The following is a 14339-nucleotide window of genomic DNA, read 5'->3' as shown; positions in this document are numbered from 1 at the left end:
CAAATCAAACATAAAAGCACAAGATCCTCCTATGAATAATGGCTGCATTAAATGCTTCAAGTCCTTGTTTGCTCCTCTTATCTCCCCACCCAGAGAGAGAGAGAGAGAGAGAGAGAGAGAGAGAGAGAGAGAGAGAGAGAGGGAGAGAGAAACATCGATGTGAGAGACATATCAATAGGTTGTTCCCCGCCGCCCCCCCCCTCACCCCAGCCAGGGCCAGGGATAGAACCTGCAACCCAGGCAGTGCCCTTGACTAGGAATGGAACCCAGGACCCTTCAATGTGCCGGCTGACACTCTAACCACTGAGAACACTGGCCAGTGCGGTGCTGCCCATTTACGGCTGAGAGTACCTGACTGTACAGTTCCAAGGCGCCTTTGCAGTGCCTCCAGCCGAGTGATATAATCTGTCAGGGCTCTGTCAGGGTCATAATTCTGAAGCTGAGAACATGCTAAGGAAGCAGGATTTAAATCAGCTGGAGGGCCTGGGTACCTATGAGATCCAAAATATAAACATGAATCCAAATTATCCAGAAACAAGGTAAGTAACTTCCCCACCAGCCTCCACCATCTCTCAAAAGGCAGACCACTTGTACATGGCCTGATCTGTATCTCCCACTTCTGAGTTTGAGTTGTAAAGTGAAAAAAACACCTCAATAAACGCAAAGCAGCAGCTATGAAGTCATCACAATAATGTCCAGTACATTGCCTGTCACAAGGTCCTCAATAAATGGAGTATATTATCTAACTGCATCTTGTCTCGCAGCCTGGAGAGGTTTCTTCATAGTGTCCATAGACTATCAATTTTAGTCAATACCTTTCCCAATGCCTAACCCACAGCATTTACTAAATAACACTTGATCAGATGTTTCTTATACCCTTGGAAACCAGTTACAATTTGATTACGCAAATTATATATTCCTGAAGATACATTTAGCTTTTTCAATGCAAAGAAGTCAAAGCCCTAACACTTCCCTTTCTCTATTAGTATATTTAACTACTCTAGGCAAGTTTTATCAAATTCTTACCTATTTTGAAATGGAAGAGGAGACCTAGGATAATCCAGATCTGCTCTTGAGCGGTATGTAGTGTGTCTCGGCTCTCCGTACAGCTCCAGTCCACCGGGAGAATGATAAAACAGGTCCGTCTTTTCAGCACCTAAAGTAATCCCAGACACACCTTGTTCAAAAGAAATGCCAAGCTCTTGAAAAATTTCTACAGTACAGATGAAGACTCAGAAGATTACTATACTGTACTACACTATCTCCTATTTACAGTTATTTTCAATTGTTCTTGCTGTAGGAGAGAAACAGTAGTAGAAATGTTACTTTGTTTACCTTTCAATACGAGCAATTCTGCTAATCTAGAATGATAGCTCAAAGAAAATAAATTATTTAATTGAAATATTTTCTTTTTAAAAAACTTAGTTATAATTAGAGTGAGGTGAAGGGTGCCTGAGTGTGTATGGTTTAGGGCAGTGGTCGGCAAACTCGTTAGTCAACAGAGCAGCAAACCTCGGCTCACGAGCCGCATGTGGCCCGCGAGCCGCCGTTTGCCGAACACTGGTTTAGGGGAAAAGAGGTGGCACACAGCCTGAGTGCCACCTAAATTTCAGTCTGCAGAATTAAAAAATTATTAGACTAATGTAGCCAAGCCATTCTTGTGACTTTATTAGAAAAAGCTGGAAATCAAGATTTACTATCAACACAGAACTCATTATGTTATAAATTTCAGCTGTTTCAATATAAGCTTAGATTCATATTTCAAAAACACTTGACTTAGGATACTAAATATATTTCCTCTTTGGTGCTCATGCTTAGCTACTGGGAGAAAATGTACAGGTGGCTTAAAAGCAATACATAACATAGTCCTGCTGTGTGTCTGTAACTTTGTGTACGCCTCTCCTTACGCCTGAAATGTTGAAGCCCTAATGTTTGTTTCCCCTTCTAGGTGTAAAGAGAAGTAACTTTAACTATCAATCATTACTATATAACCTATCAGTAAACTCAGAAACCTGTTTGAATATTGCTAAATTGTAAAAACTTCACACCATAACTTGTCCATATGGCTGAGAAGAGCAATCCGATCTTGAACCAGAACCTTAAAGGCAGTGGTAAGGAGCGTGGGTCCTGGAGCCAAACTGTCAGGGCTCGATGTTGGCTCCTGGGTAACCTGGGGCAAATGACCATGCTTTCCGTGCCCCAGTTTTCCATCTGGGAGGTGATAACAGTAACTGCACCCACATCACAGGATAGGGATGAGCAGGGCCTTGTGCAGACTAAGTACTGCACCAAAACCAGCTATTATCATTCTTTAAAATAGCAAGGTCCCCAGCTCTGTGAGTTATAAGGGCTCTCTCTGTCTTTGAACAACATTATTTGGAAGGCATTATACACACAGTAATTTTAGACAATCATAAACGGGAGAAAAAAATTCTATTTTGACTTCACCTGGATTCAGTCCATCCCTGTTAATATTGATGGAACCAGAACTTGTGACTCGATGCCACCGTCGAACCAAAAATTTCATTCTAGAAAAGATCCCAGAAAAAATTTCACAGCCTATCTATAATGTAGAGAGTATAAATATACACTTTGCACAAAAATCAAGTCACACATTTAAATATGAATGCAGAACAGATTTCAAAATCACATGGTTGCCTAATGGAAAACGAAGCAAATGCTCCCTGTTCCTGTGGCAAAATTAACTGGAGCAGAAGGACAGGGCTTTCCCAGAGGCACCAAAAGTCTCTGGTGAGGACAACATCAGGTCTGGCTTTAGGGGTCAAAGGGCACAAGAGATGGAGAGCAAAAGTTGAAAAGAGAAAAGTGGATGGGCAAAGAAAGGGCGAGAAGTAATAAAAAGAGGAGAAAAGAATGGAGACTAAAGGGCAGATGGAATAGACCCTTAAATTGGCAGTGAGTGAGCTGAGCTGGGAAAGCCGGAGGAGGAGGCCTTACTCAGCGATGAGAGGAGATGCCGCCTTTCCAGGATCAGGGCGGCAGTGTCAAGAACCAGCTGCAGCAAGCTGCTGCCTGCCTCGTCCTGGCCCGACCAGCTTTCTGAAGCACCAGTTCTGATTTCATAATTCCAATCAGTTTCAAGGCTCAGTTTTATGAGTGTCAAAAGACAATGAACATATAGAAGAGAAGAAAAAGACGGAGGTAAAATGAAGTCCTTCGGTGGCAGGTGCTTTTCAAGGAGACTTCCCAAGTTCTCATAAAAATTAATGGTTAACTCCTGAGACCTCTCATTTAGCGTCTTCTAACGTATGGGCATGTTGGTCTTCCCCACTAGGATGTGAGCCGCCTTTGGGGATGGAGGCAGGGATTAGGACTTTTGATCAGGGCCTCTCCCAGCACTTAACTCTGTACAAGGGGCACAAAGTGATGAAGGGGAGAACTGGAACCATATGTCTACAATGTAGAGCAGCAGTGGCAGGGAGAATCCAGACCATCAATAGGTAAAACGCGAGCTCTCTTTAGAGAACCAGCGTGGATGAGACTTGGGAGTACTGGCTAGTTGTCCCAACTCTATTACTATTGGCTTTGAAATCTCTCCCTGCCTCAGTTTCCTCATCTGTGAAATGAGATTCTGGGCTATGTGATCTCAGACAGCTTCTAGTTAAAAAATTCTAAGTCACACATATGTAATACCTTAATCAATAAAGAAAAAAAATTCTAAGTCATATTTTTCAAAAAAAGAAATGGAGGAAAAAAAAAAAAAAAAAAGGGCAAAACCGCTGAAGATACATCAGATGTGACCAGATAGAAACACTTTGAAATCCAAATTCCTTTTGGACTGTCTGGCTCCTACAGAAGTAAAAGGGCCTGTGTATACACCACTCAGGTCAGAGGACTGCAGTAGGCCAGGTCCCCAAGGTAGTTTGAGTCCTAACTCCACTCCAATCAGACACAGAACAGGTACTGGTGACCCTAGTGTGGAACTGCTAGAGAGAGGGACGAGGGCAGTAGCAGAGTCCGACGACTTAAGACTCATCTCTGGCCTGAATGCAGAGGTAGGCTTTCTATAGCTGGGCCCCAAGAGTATGTATGAATGTATGTCACAGCCTAAGTAATTTTTCCAACCCCCCCGCCCCTTATTTATATGTCGGAAAGAGTTCAAGGGTTTATTCAGATTTAGAAAAAAAAGAAGACAGTCCAGATCGGATGTGCCAGCTCCGAGTCACCAGCTGCCTGCATCTGGAAGGGCCCTTTCCCCAGGGTCTTGAGAGGACAACGTAAGGTATCCCTGCTAAAAGATGGAAACTGAGAAAGAAGCAGGCGTGTTTTAGGACATGTCTCATTCCACATGACTATACGGAGCACACAGGCAGAGAAAAGAGAGATTAAAAATAACAATCCCTTTCAAGAGACTATTGAAATGGATTTGTTGTCAAGTACTTTACCTCGAAATTGCCATGGACACTCTGACAGCTGACCGAAACCTGGTGAAGCCCTTCGGACGGTTGGTGATCCCCTCCAGGTCCGTGCAGGCCGGCTGCCCGCCCATCCGGGCAAGCAGAGCCAGCGTGGCCTCTTCACACTCCTGGAAGCCGCCCAGTAACAGCAGCAGGTATTTCTTCTGATAAATGAGAGCTTTCCGAAAACTTTCTGCTCTCAGGTATTTACCATAAATTCTCTACATTTAAAGAAGGAAAGAATATAAAGACATTATTAAGAAGTTATTCAAATTGTTCTCTAGGGCAAGATGACCTATATTTTATTAAAAAAACAAAAACAAAAACAAAAACTAGTGGGCCCTAGCCAGTTTGGCTCAGTGGATAGAGCAACAGCCTACAGACTGAAGGGTCCCAGGTTCGATTCCCGCTCAGGGCACATGCCCGGGTTTGTGGGCTCAATCCCCAGTAGGGGGCGTGCAGGAGGCAGCTGATCAATGATTCTCCCTCATCATTGATGTTTCTCTCTCTCTCCCTCTATGAAATCAATAAAAATATATTGAAAAATAAAGGTCTAGTGGTAGTAGAATGGCAGGTACTCTATCACTGTTCTCTACTTTATCAGCAAAGTTGAAAGTAAAGATAATGAATCCTAACCTTACACTTCTGCCTCTTTTTAGTCAATGGAATCTGAATACTAACCTTAAAGTTATGCTTTTTATTTTGGATATTAGCCCCTATTCACCACATTTATTGCAAAAATTTTTGTCATTCAATTATCGTCTGAGTTTTTACATTTAACTGTACAGAGTTACTTTTATTATCATGGTCACTAATCTAACTTTTTTCATTAACGTTTTTCGTCCCTTGAAGAGTCATAAATTCATGTTCATCCCATAGTTGAAATAACCATTCCAAACACTTTTCTTTCTTTTTGTTTTGGATTTTATGTTGACTGATTAAAGTAGTTTTACTACAATATTCATTATTAGTCAGTAGAGAGGCTATTCAGAGGGCTTACCATCTTATAGAGAAAATTCATGCCCTAGAGGTGGGTCCCTCAGCCCGGCCTGCCCCCTCTCACAGTCCGGGAGCCCTCAGGGGTGGGAGGCGACCCGGCAATCAGGGGAAGGCAATGCTCCCATCACACCTCTGCTGCTGCCACTGATAGCAGTGCAAGACTCGGCCGGCCCTGGTTACCTGAGCCTCGGACGGTCCTGGGCAGCTGGCCAGCCACCATCTGAGGCTTGCCTATGCCTTGGGCCAGCCCTGGGTGGCTGGGGGGCTGAGGGGACTGGGGACTCTGGAGGCAGGCGTGCAGAGTGGCCAGGCCTGCCTGCCACCCAGGCGGGGCTAAGGGGACTGGGCGTTGCCAACTTGTGGCTGTGGGCACTGCCATCTTTGAGGGAATGGCAGGCAATTAGCATATTCCCTCCTTATTGGCTGTGGGCGCTGCCATCTTTGAGGGAGTGACAGGCAATTAGCATATTCCTTCCTTATTGGCTGCGGGTGCCACCATATTTGTGATGACGTGAGGTCAATTAGCATATTCCCTCTTTATTAGATAGGATGATGATCTATATTGACAGTGGCAGGGTTTTTGTTGGGAGTTGAAATGATAACTTTCTGTTGGTCTACTAAGGATGAGATTGTGGGAAGGAGGACCAGAAGCTCAGGTGCTGCCAACTGTGACCACTAATAAAGCCTAATCTGGTCCGGACCTGGGCGTGCCTCACCACAAAGTTTTGTGACCGGCTAGAGACCTGCATTCACGACAAAAACTGAATAGAGAGACTGAGAGACACAGCCTGAGTGCCACCTAAATTTCAGTCTGCAGAATTAAGGGTAATCAGAGATGAAACAAGGCAAAAGCAGAGAACCAGCGTTTGGCGTGCGTTCAGATGGAAGGTGTCCGACCTTTAGAGTGGCATGTTCAGGGTCAGGGCTCAGACTGTGAAGTAAAGCTTCATTTCTCAGTTCAGCTTTCAGTTTGTATACTTCAGCTTCGGCCCTCTTCAAGGATTTTTGAAGAGCCAACTTCTCTCTGTTCCAGACTTCTTTTTCAGAAGCAATGATGGCTTCAATGTTGGCACCACCACTGAATGAAAACCTAGAAGACTTCAGAGACCAGAGCCTACTTACTTGATTTTTAAGAATAAGTTTCTAAAGAAAAACCTGATTTAAACATATTAAAGGTGTTGCTATGGGAGATACGGAAGTCTCAGCTTTCCAACCTCAAACAGGGACATTAAAAGCCAATCTCAACTGACACTAAAGAGTATACAGTAGTTTTAAGTATATGGTCCTTTGCTGAGCAGATTAACTTTACAACTGAAAAGCCTTAAGAGAGTCTAGCTTCAGAGAAGGTGTTTAGATTTAGCAGAACTTTGAGCTGAAAAAATCTAGAGACTTAATAGATGGACCATCTGGGTCCAAATGTTGAGTTTGAGCCCAAAATAGTACACTGGAGAAATGGGGAAAAACCACACGGCACGTGCACAGGAAGGGGAGCCCTACCGGAGCTGTGCCGATGTGTTACTGTGTATTGGAGGTCTTCCCTATTTTTATGTTGGGTAAAGACAGAGCTAACAATTTATTTTGCAGTTTTAAATGAAAAAAAAATTTTAAATAAATTCACAGAACTGAAATAATTTAGTGACATTTTTCACTTGAGTTATGAACATAATAACTGATATATAACTGACAAGGGCAGAATTCAAATTTGAACATTTCTTGAACATGTGTCTGCTGTTGCTCCATAGGTAGCAAAGTATCTGGCTTTGTGGTTAAGTTGACCTTGGCTTGACTACTGACTTCAGTTTTCTCATGTTAAGGCTGGGCGTAGACTTAGAGATTCTGAATGTATAAAACCCCAAATCTGGCAGAGAGAAGGCTTCCAATAAAGAATAGCTATCATTATTATCGCCCCTATAAAAATTTCCAATGATCCTACTAAGAATCAGATACTTAATATTTCTACATCGGGGGTAAAAACTGAAACGAGGTAGCAAAAACTGTCACTCTACACTACTTCTAATATGTGGCCATGTAGAAACAGACGTACATAATCTCTACCAGCTCCTGTCTGTTGATACCATCGGATCTGCTCTTCCAGCTTCATAACCAGGTTCCTTAAATCATTCTTCTCTTCGGTCAGTTGGCTGATATGTCCTGTCAGGTCAGCATTTTGTCTCAGTAGTCTTTCAGTCAATGAGCCACAAGACGTATTTGGGAACACTAAGGTAGGCTAGAAAGATAAAATGGCATAAGGTTGCATAGCACAAACATTTATAAATAATACACACAAAATGTGGACAGGCACTAAGAACTGCAATTTCATAAAGAAGTGGTGCTTGTGTTGAGCCTTAAATGATGTCGGAATTTGCCAGGCAGGAAAGAAGACAGGGAAGGATATATTAAGCAGAAGGAACAGCATGTGTAAAGGCACAAAGGATTGAGCAAGAGTGTGCTGGTTTTAGGGATCTACAGTTGCTTGGGAAGGCTGGAGTAAAGACTGACTTCATTTAAGGATAACAGAACTAAAAAGGTAGGCAGTGGAGAGCCATGGAAGGCTTTGGGCACGAGCATGCCATAAACAAAATTTACATGTTAGAAAGATTTCTTGGGTAAAAGTATGTAAAGTAGATTAAATTAGCAAAAACAGATCCTGGTGTGAGGCAGGTGCATCAGGAAGTTAATGCAACAGTCTAGGTGACAAAGGCTGATGGCCTGCATGAAGGCGATGACGAAGGGCGCATAGGATGGATGCTTGGATGTGCACGTACAGTGAAGGAAGGTGGTCTACGGTAACTTTCAGCTTCCTAAACTGGGTTGGGACAGGAAAGAGAAAAGGAAAACGATGCTCAGTTTGGAATGTGTCTGTGAGATTCCTAAGGTGTCACTATGGAGTACATTTCCCCAAAGTAAGATGTTTAATAATTAACGGAAAATATAAACCTGGACCACAGACAAAGGTGGCCCACCAGAACATAAGCTCCATAAGAGAAGCATTTACTTACTGTATCTCCATAACCCAGGATAACACTTGGCACATAGTAGATGCCCAATGTAAGTATTTGTTCAGTAAATAAGCCTAGTGAGAAACTCGGGCTGCATAACTGAATAAGCTTCCACAGCTGTAGTTAGAGAAAAAAAACGAATGCGGACAGGAGGAAGAGGAACTCATGAAGGTGACTGATGAAAGGATGGAACGAGAGAATACTGACACAAAAATAAGGAAAGAGAGGACTTTTAAGATGGAAGAGGTAAAAAGTGTCAAATGCCACAAAGACAGTGAGGTCAAGAAAGACAGGGGCTGAAAAGATTCACCAGATCGGTCAATTGTGAAGACCTAGTAACATTCATGGAGTGATGAGGGTCCTACCCAGACGAAACTTTCAGGAAACGTGGTTATCATAATACAAGAGGTCAACATAATTATTCAACAGTGATAATGAAAGTTAATTTCCCCTCAAGTTTTCACTATCTTTTATCGGTCAGAGGCAAACATTATTATTATTGAAAATAAATGAGGAAGGAAAACCAAGATGGCGGCATAGGTAAACACCTAAACTGCTGCCTCGCACAACAATTTCAAAACTACAACTAAAAGACAGAACGGACACCATCCAGAACCACAGGAAAGCAGGCTGAGTGAAAATTCTACAACTAGAAGGAAGGAGAAAAGCTCACAGAGAATTGGAGGTACGGCAAAGGGGCTTTGTGCGCGCAGAGAGGAAGGGCGGCTGAGAGCCTGGCTGACTTTCTCTGGCGGAAGGGGGAAGGAAGCCTCGGACCGCGAGCTGGGAAAGGCAGTAGTCTGAAGGCGCACACGGGCCAGTGCGCACAAAGGCTGCGGAGGTAGCCATAGGCTTTCCCTAGTGAAAGGGAGTCAGAGGATCCTGACTGAGCCCCAGTTCTGACTGCAGTGAACCCCGGTTCCAGGCGAGCCCCTGGGGACCCACGCTCTTGTAGGGGGAGTCTGGACTCTCGGGCGGAGACTCAGGAGCCGGGGAAGGCGGAGGACTGAAAGTGCGCACACGCGCCGCTCCGGTGCACACAAAGGCTGCGGGGGTTGCCACAGGCTTTCCCTAGTGGAGGGGAGTCAGAGGATTCTGACTGCACCGAGCCCCAGTTCTGACTGCAGTGAACCCCAGTTCCAGGCGAGCCCCTGGGGACCCACGCTCTTGTGGGGGGAGTCTGGACTCTCAGGCGGAGACTTGAGCTGGGGAAGGCGGAGGACTGAAAGCGCACATGCGCGCAGGGGCGGGGCTGACAGGAAGCCAAGACTGAGACTCCACCCCATCCAAGCTGAGCACAGAGGCTATTGCAATTTGGCAAGTCTAATCCTATAAGGCTGTCTCCAGCACCCAACTTCTCCCAGCATAGACACAGCTGATCCTTACAGCCAACTGGCCTGGAGGTCAATTCTTCCCAGTGATACCAACAACAATAAAGACTTAATTACAACAAGGCTGTACACACAGTCCACAAAGGGGTGCACCAAGAGTGTCCACCTCAGGTTAACTGGGGAAGCAGACCCACTGGGCCATATTGGAAACCTAGCACAAATATCTACCTTACCAACTCAGGGATTCAGTGAAAATGCGGGGTCAAAGAATCAGATCACAAACGAAAGAAATGGAGGAAAACAAACGACTGGATATAGAATTCAAAACCACCGTTATAAGACTTTTTAAGAATATCCTAGAAAAGGCCGATAAATATAACGAGACCCTCGAAGATATGAAAAAGGACCAACTAGAAATTAAACATACACTGACTGAAATAAAAAATATTATACAGAGACCCAGAAACAGAATAGAGGAACACAAGAATCAAGTCAAAGAATTGAAATACAAAGAAGCAAAAAACACTCAACCGAAAAAGCAAAAAGCAAAAAAAAAAATCCAAAAAGTTGAAGATAATGTAAGAAGACTCTGGGACAACTTCAAGCGTACCAACATCAGAATTATGGGGGTGCCAGAAGAAGAGAGAGAGCAAGATACTGAAAACCTATTTGAAGAAATAATGACCGAAAACTTCCCCCACCTGGTGAAAGAAATAGACTTACAAGTCCAGGAAGCCCACAGAACCCCAAACAAAAGGAATCCAAAGAGGACCACACCAAGACACATCATAATTAAAATGCCAAGAGCAAAAGACAAAGAGAGAATATTAAAAGCAGCAAGAGAAAAACAGTTAGTTACCTACAAGGGAGCACCCATACGACTGTCAGCTGACTTCTCAACAGAAACTATGCAGGCCAGACGGGAGTGGCAAGAAATTTTCAATGTGATGAATAGCAAGAACCTACAACCAAGATTACTCTACCCAGCAAAGCTATCATTCAGAATTGAAGGGCAGATAAAGAGCTTCACAGATAAGAAAAAGCTGAAGGAGTTCATCACCACCAAACCAGTACTATATGAAATGCTGAAAGGTATTCTTAAAGAAGAGGAAGAAGAAAAAAGTAAAGAGAAAAAATTATGAACAACAAATACATATCTATCAACAAGCCAACCTAAAAATCAAGTGAATTAAAAACCTGAGGAGCAGAATAATCTGGTGAATATAATAGAATCAGGGGCATAGAAAGGGAGTGGGCTGATAATTCTCAGGGGGAAAGGGGTATGGGGGGGTTCATGAAGAGAATGGACAAAAATCATACACCTATGGATGAGGACAGTGGGGGGGAGGTAAGGGCAGAAGGTGGGGTGGGAAAGGGGTGGAGGGGAGCTATGGGGGGAAAAAGGAGAAATAATTGTAATAATCTGAATAAAGATTTATTTAAAAAAAAATAAAAATAAAAAAATAAATAAATAAAATAAAATCTTTAAAATCCTGAAAAAAAAAAAAAAAAAAGAAAATAAAATAAATGAAAAGATAAAAGGACAACTCTTGAGAAAACATGGTGCCAGTTTCAAATGAGTCATATAGTTTCCGTTAAACCTTTGCTCTCAGTACTGCACAGTTTTCTAAGCCATACCTCTTTGCCTGGATGGCCAGTTAATTTTTGTAGTTGTAAAATAATTTCATCAATATTTTCCTGAACCCAAATGAAATCTTCATCATCTGCTGTTTCGAACTGCAGTCTTCAAAAAAGAAAAGGACAACGAGTGAAAACATCTTCTCAATTAGTGGTGCTGACTAGTACAAATGTTACGGATTGGGCAACACTGTGCTTCACATAATCGCTTCTCCTTTACATTACGTGTTCTCTCTCCCTGGTCAAGGTGTTAACATATTTGTTTTCAGGTGTATGAGTTCTGTTAGAAAATATCACCTCCTAATGTAAACAGGCATTAACTTTAAAATTTCAATTCCCCACCCTTGACTAGCTACTAGTGAGGGGCAGATTCTGTGCAGCTTCTCTAGGAATGCTCTTTCCAAAGGTCAGGCAGAAAGGTCTCACCGATGGGAGGCTTTCTGGGCCAGATGCTGTAGTTTCGAAGCCATATGTTGAAGCTTTTGTTTGATCATTTCTAATTCATGATTATAGCCAGTTTCTTCTCCATTCATTGCAATCAGTTTAGGATAGCTTGATTCCTTTGTCTCTCCTTCTATTTTCTGTTGAAGAACCCAATTTCTAGTTCGATCATTGGTTAAACTCCATGTGGATGGCTGGCAAATTTGGACAGAGAAAGGAAAAGCAATAATTATAAATGAACAGCATTCTTTCTTTAAGGGAACACAATTTACAGTAAACTTTCACTTAATGTCATAGATAGGTTCTGTGGCTTTAAGTGAAACAACATATAACAAAACCAATTTTACCATAGGCTAATTGATATTTTTAAGAGTTAAGTTCCAACTGCATCTCATCAATGTTATAACAAAACAAAGTTGAATGGAATGGTATTATTTGAGGATCTGCTGTATTATCTATACTGCAAAGAAACTTCTATAGATTTTGTTTTAAAGTGATTTGTATATAGCTATTTAAATAATCCAATATCAAAATTATATGATCAAAGGGCTGCAATATTCTTTTTAAAAATATTTTAAAACAAAGTGTCAATTTACCTCATTAAGATTCTGATACAGAATTCTTCTTTCTCGTTTTTCTTCTCGTTCGAGTTCTTGTTTCTGGAATTCCTGCATAATTCCTTGCAGTCGCTTTCCTTCAAGATCTAACTTATAAACCTGTTGCCTTTTCTCTTCCAACTGGTGCTGAAGATCTTCAACTTTGGACTGGAGCTCATGCATTTTCTTCTGTCCCTCAGTGTTGGCCTCTTGCTCTGTCTGCAACGTCTTCCTGTGAACCTGCCTATCCTTTTCCATTTGCTGTCTTGTCTGCAGAGAATCCAGTCTGTATTTCTCAGTCTCATTTAACAGTTCTACGATGCGACTGTGTTTTTCCTCCAATTGTTTCTGCAGCTCTTTGAGGAGGTCCTCGGAGGGCAAGAGGGGCCGAGGCTGCCCACTGTCATCACTGCTCTGCTGCAGCTGTGCGCGCACTTCCCGCTCCCTGTCCAGGGTACTGCTCATTTCCCGAATCCGAACTTTCTCGGATTCCAGAAGTACTTGAAGCTCTAAGTTTCGACCTCGTTCTTCTGACAGCTGGGCATTGTGGAGCACTCTTTGTGATTCTATTTCCTGCTGTGATTCATTTAGTAGTTGTTTCTGTTGTTCTAAAAGTTGACTCAGCTGAATATTTCTTTGTTTTTGACCTTCAAGTGAAAATTTCAGATCCTTGTAGGAGAAAGTGATATTAAAAATTTATTATTGTTATTAAAAATACTTTATCTAAGTGCACAATTGTGCTTTCATTAATACTAAGTTGGCAGTACTGATTAATAGCACTGATTATTCAGGTTATTAACTTAAATTTTCAGTGGTTAGAGCATAATTATTTGAACAGCTAGGTGATTTTCATCAAAGAATATAAACAAGAGATAACTAAGCTAAATAATACTTTCATAATATTAACTAAATCTGGTTTAAATATGAAGCAGGGTACCTTTCTTCTAAAGACAATAACCTTTAAAAATACAAATATTTCTGATAAAATGTGGTAAGAGTTCCTGAAAAACTTTGTGTTTTCCAAAATCACTTACTAAAAATAATAGGGATTAGGGAAAATCAGGGTTAGGGGCAAACTACTCAAAATCTATGCAAATTTGTGCCGAAACCAGTTTGGCTCAGTGGATAGAGCGTCGGCCTGCGGACTCAAGGGTCCCGGGTTCGATTCTGGTCAAGGGCATGTACATTGGTTGCGGGCACATCCCTGGTGGGAGGTGTGCAGGAGGCAGCTGATCGATGTTTCTCTCTCATCGATGTTTCTAGCTCTCTATCCCTCTCCCTTCCTCTCTGTAAAATATCAATAAAATATATTTTTTTAAAAAAATATATGCAAATTTGTAATGATAAAAAATAGTAATAGTACCCGAGGAGATGACATGCCTTTGACAGGTAGAGAACTTGCCAAGCCTGGAGGCTACCATGGTGGACATTAAAAAATAACCCTCCAAAGTAACAGGGCAGAAATGCTGACTACAGAGATTTTAGTATAGCACTATGGAGTACTGCGCTATGTGGACAGAAGAGCTCTGAGCCAGAGGGGCTACCGTTAAAGTGGGCACTGCATGCAGTACCATCTGCCTGGAGCTGAGAGCTGTGCAAGGCTGTGAGAGAGCCCAGAGTGACGGGACTCATTTTAAATTTTCTTAAAATATGGCATCCTGCTGCCAGGGAAGTATCGCTGTTCCCATTCCCTAGAACAGTGGTTGGCAAACTGCAGCTCGCGAGCCACATGTGGCTCTTTGGCCCCTTGAGTGTGGCTCGTCCATAAAATACCATGGCCTGGGCAAGTCTATTTTGAAGAAGTGGCGTTAGAAGAAGTTTAAAAAATTTGGCTCTCAAAAGAAATTTCAATTGTTGTACTGTTGATATTTGGCTCTGTTGACCACTGCCCTGGAGAAAATGGGAACCCAATCCACT

General features: G+C 42.4%; 1 protein-coding gene across 12 annotated transcripts in view; it reads right to left on the bottom strand.

The window, feature by feature from the left end:
* The window catches only part of AKAP9 (A-kinase anchoring protein 9), a 148273-nt gene that overhangs the window by 2636 nt on the left and 131298 nt on the right, over positions 1-14339 (bottom strand). For 11 of the 12 annotated variants that reach the window (XM_080663144.1, XM_080663139.1, XM_080663149.1 and 8 more), the window contains 9 exons: positions 12423-13091; positions 11812-12020; positions 11386-11491; positions 7462-7644; positions 6315-6515; positions 4407-4639; positions 2449-2528; positions 1027-1156; positions 352-491 (listed from right to left, as the gene is read on the bottom strand). In XM_080663144.1, the coding sequence (XP_080519270.1) occupies positions 352-491; positions 1027-1156; positions 2449-2528; positions 4407-4639; positions 6315-6515; positions 7462-7644; positions 11386-11491; positions 11812-12020; positions 12423-13091 (1951 nt within the window). The remainder of the gene's footprint in view (positions 1-351; positions 492-1026; positions 1157-2448; positions 2529-4406; positions 4640-6314; positions 6516-7461; positions 7645-11385; positions 11492-11811; positions 12021-12422; positions 13092-14339) is intronic. The other variant, XM_080663141.1, reaches the window with a different exon arrangement.

Source organism: Plecotus auritus (assembly GCF_963455305.1).
Source record: "Plecotus auritus genome assembly, chromosome: 4".
In the NCBI taxonomy this organism is placed as follows: domain Eukaryota; kingdom Metazoa; phylum Chordata; class Mammalia; order Chiroptera; family Vespertilionidae; genus Plecotus; species Plecotus auritus.
Note: the sequence above shows the minus strand (reverse complement) of the source record. Positions and strands in the feature narration are given on the sequence as shown.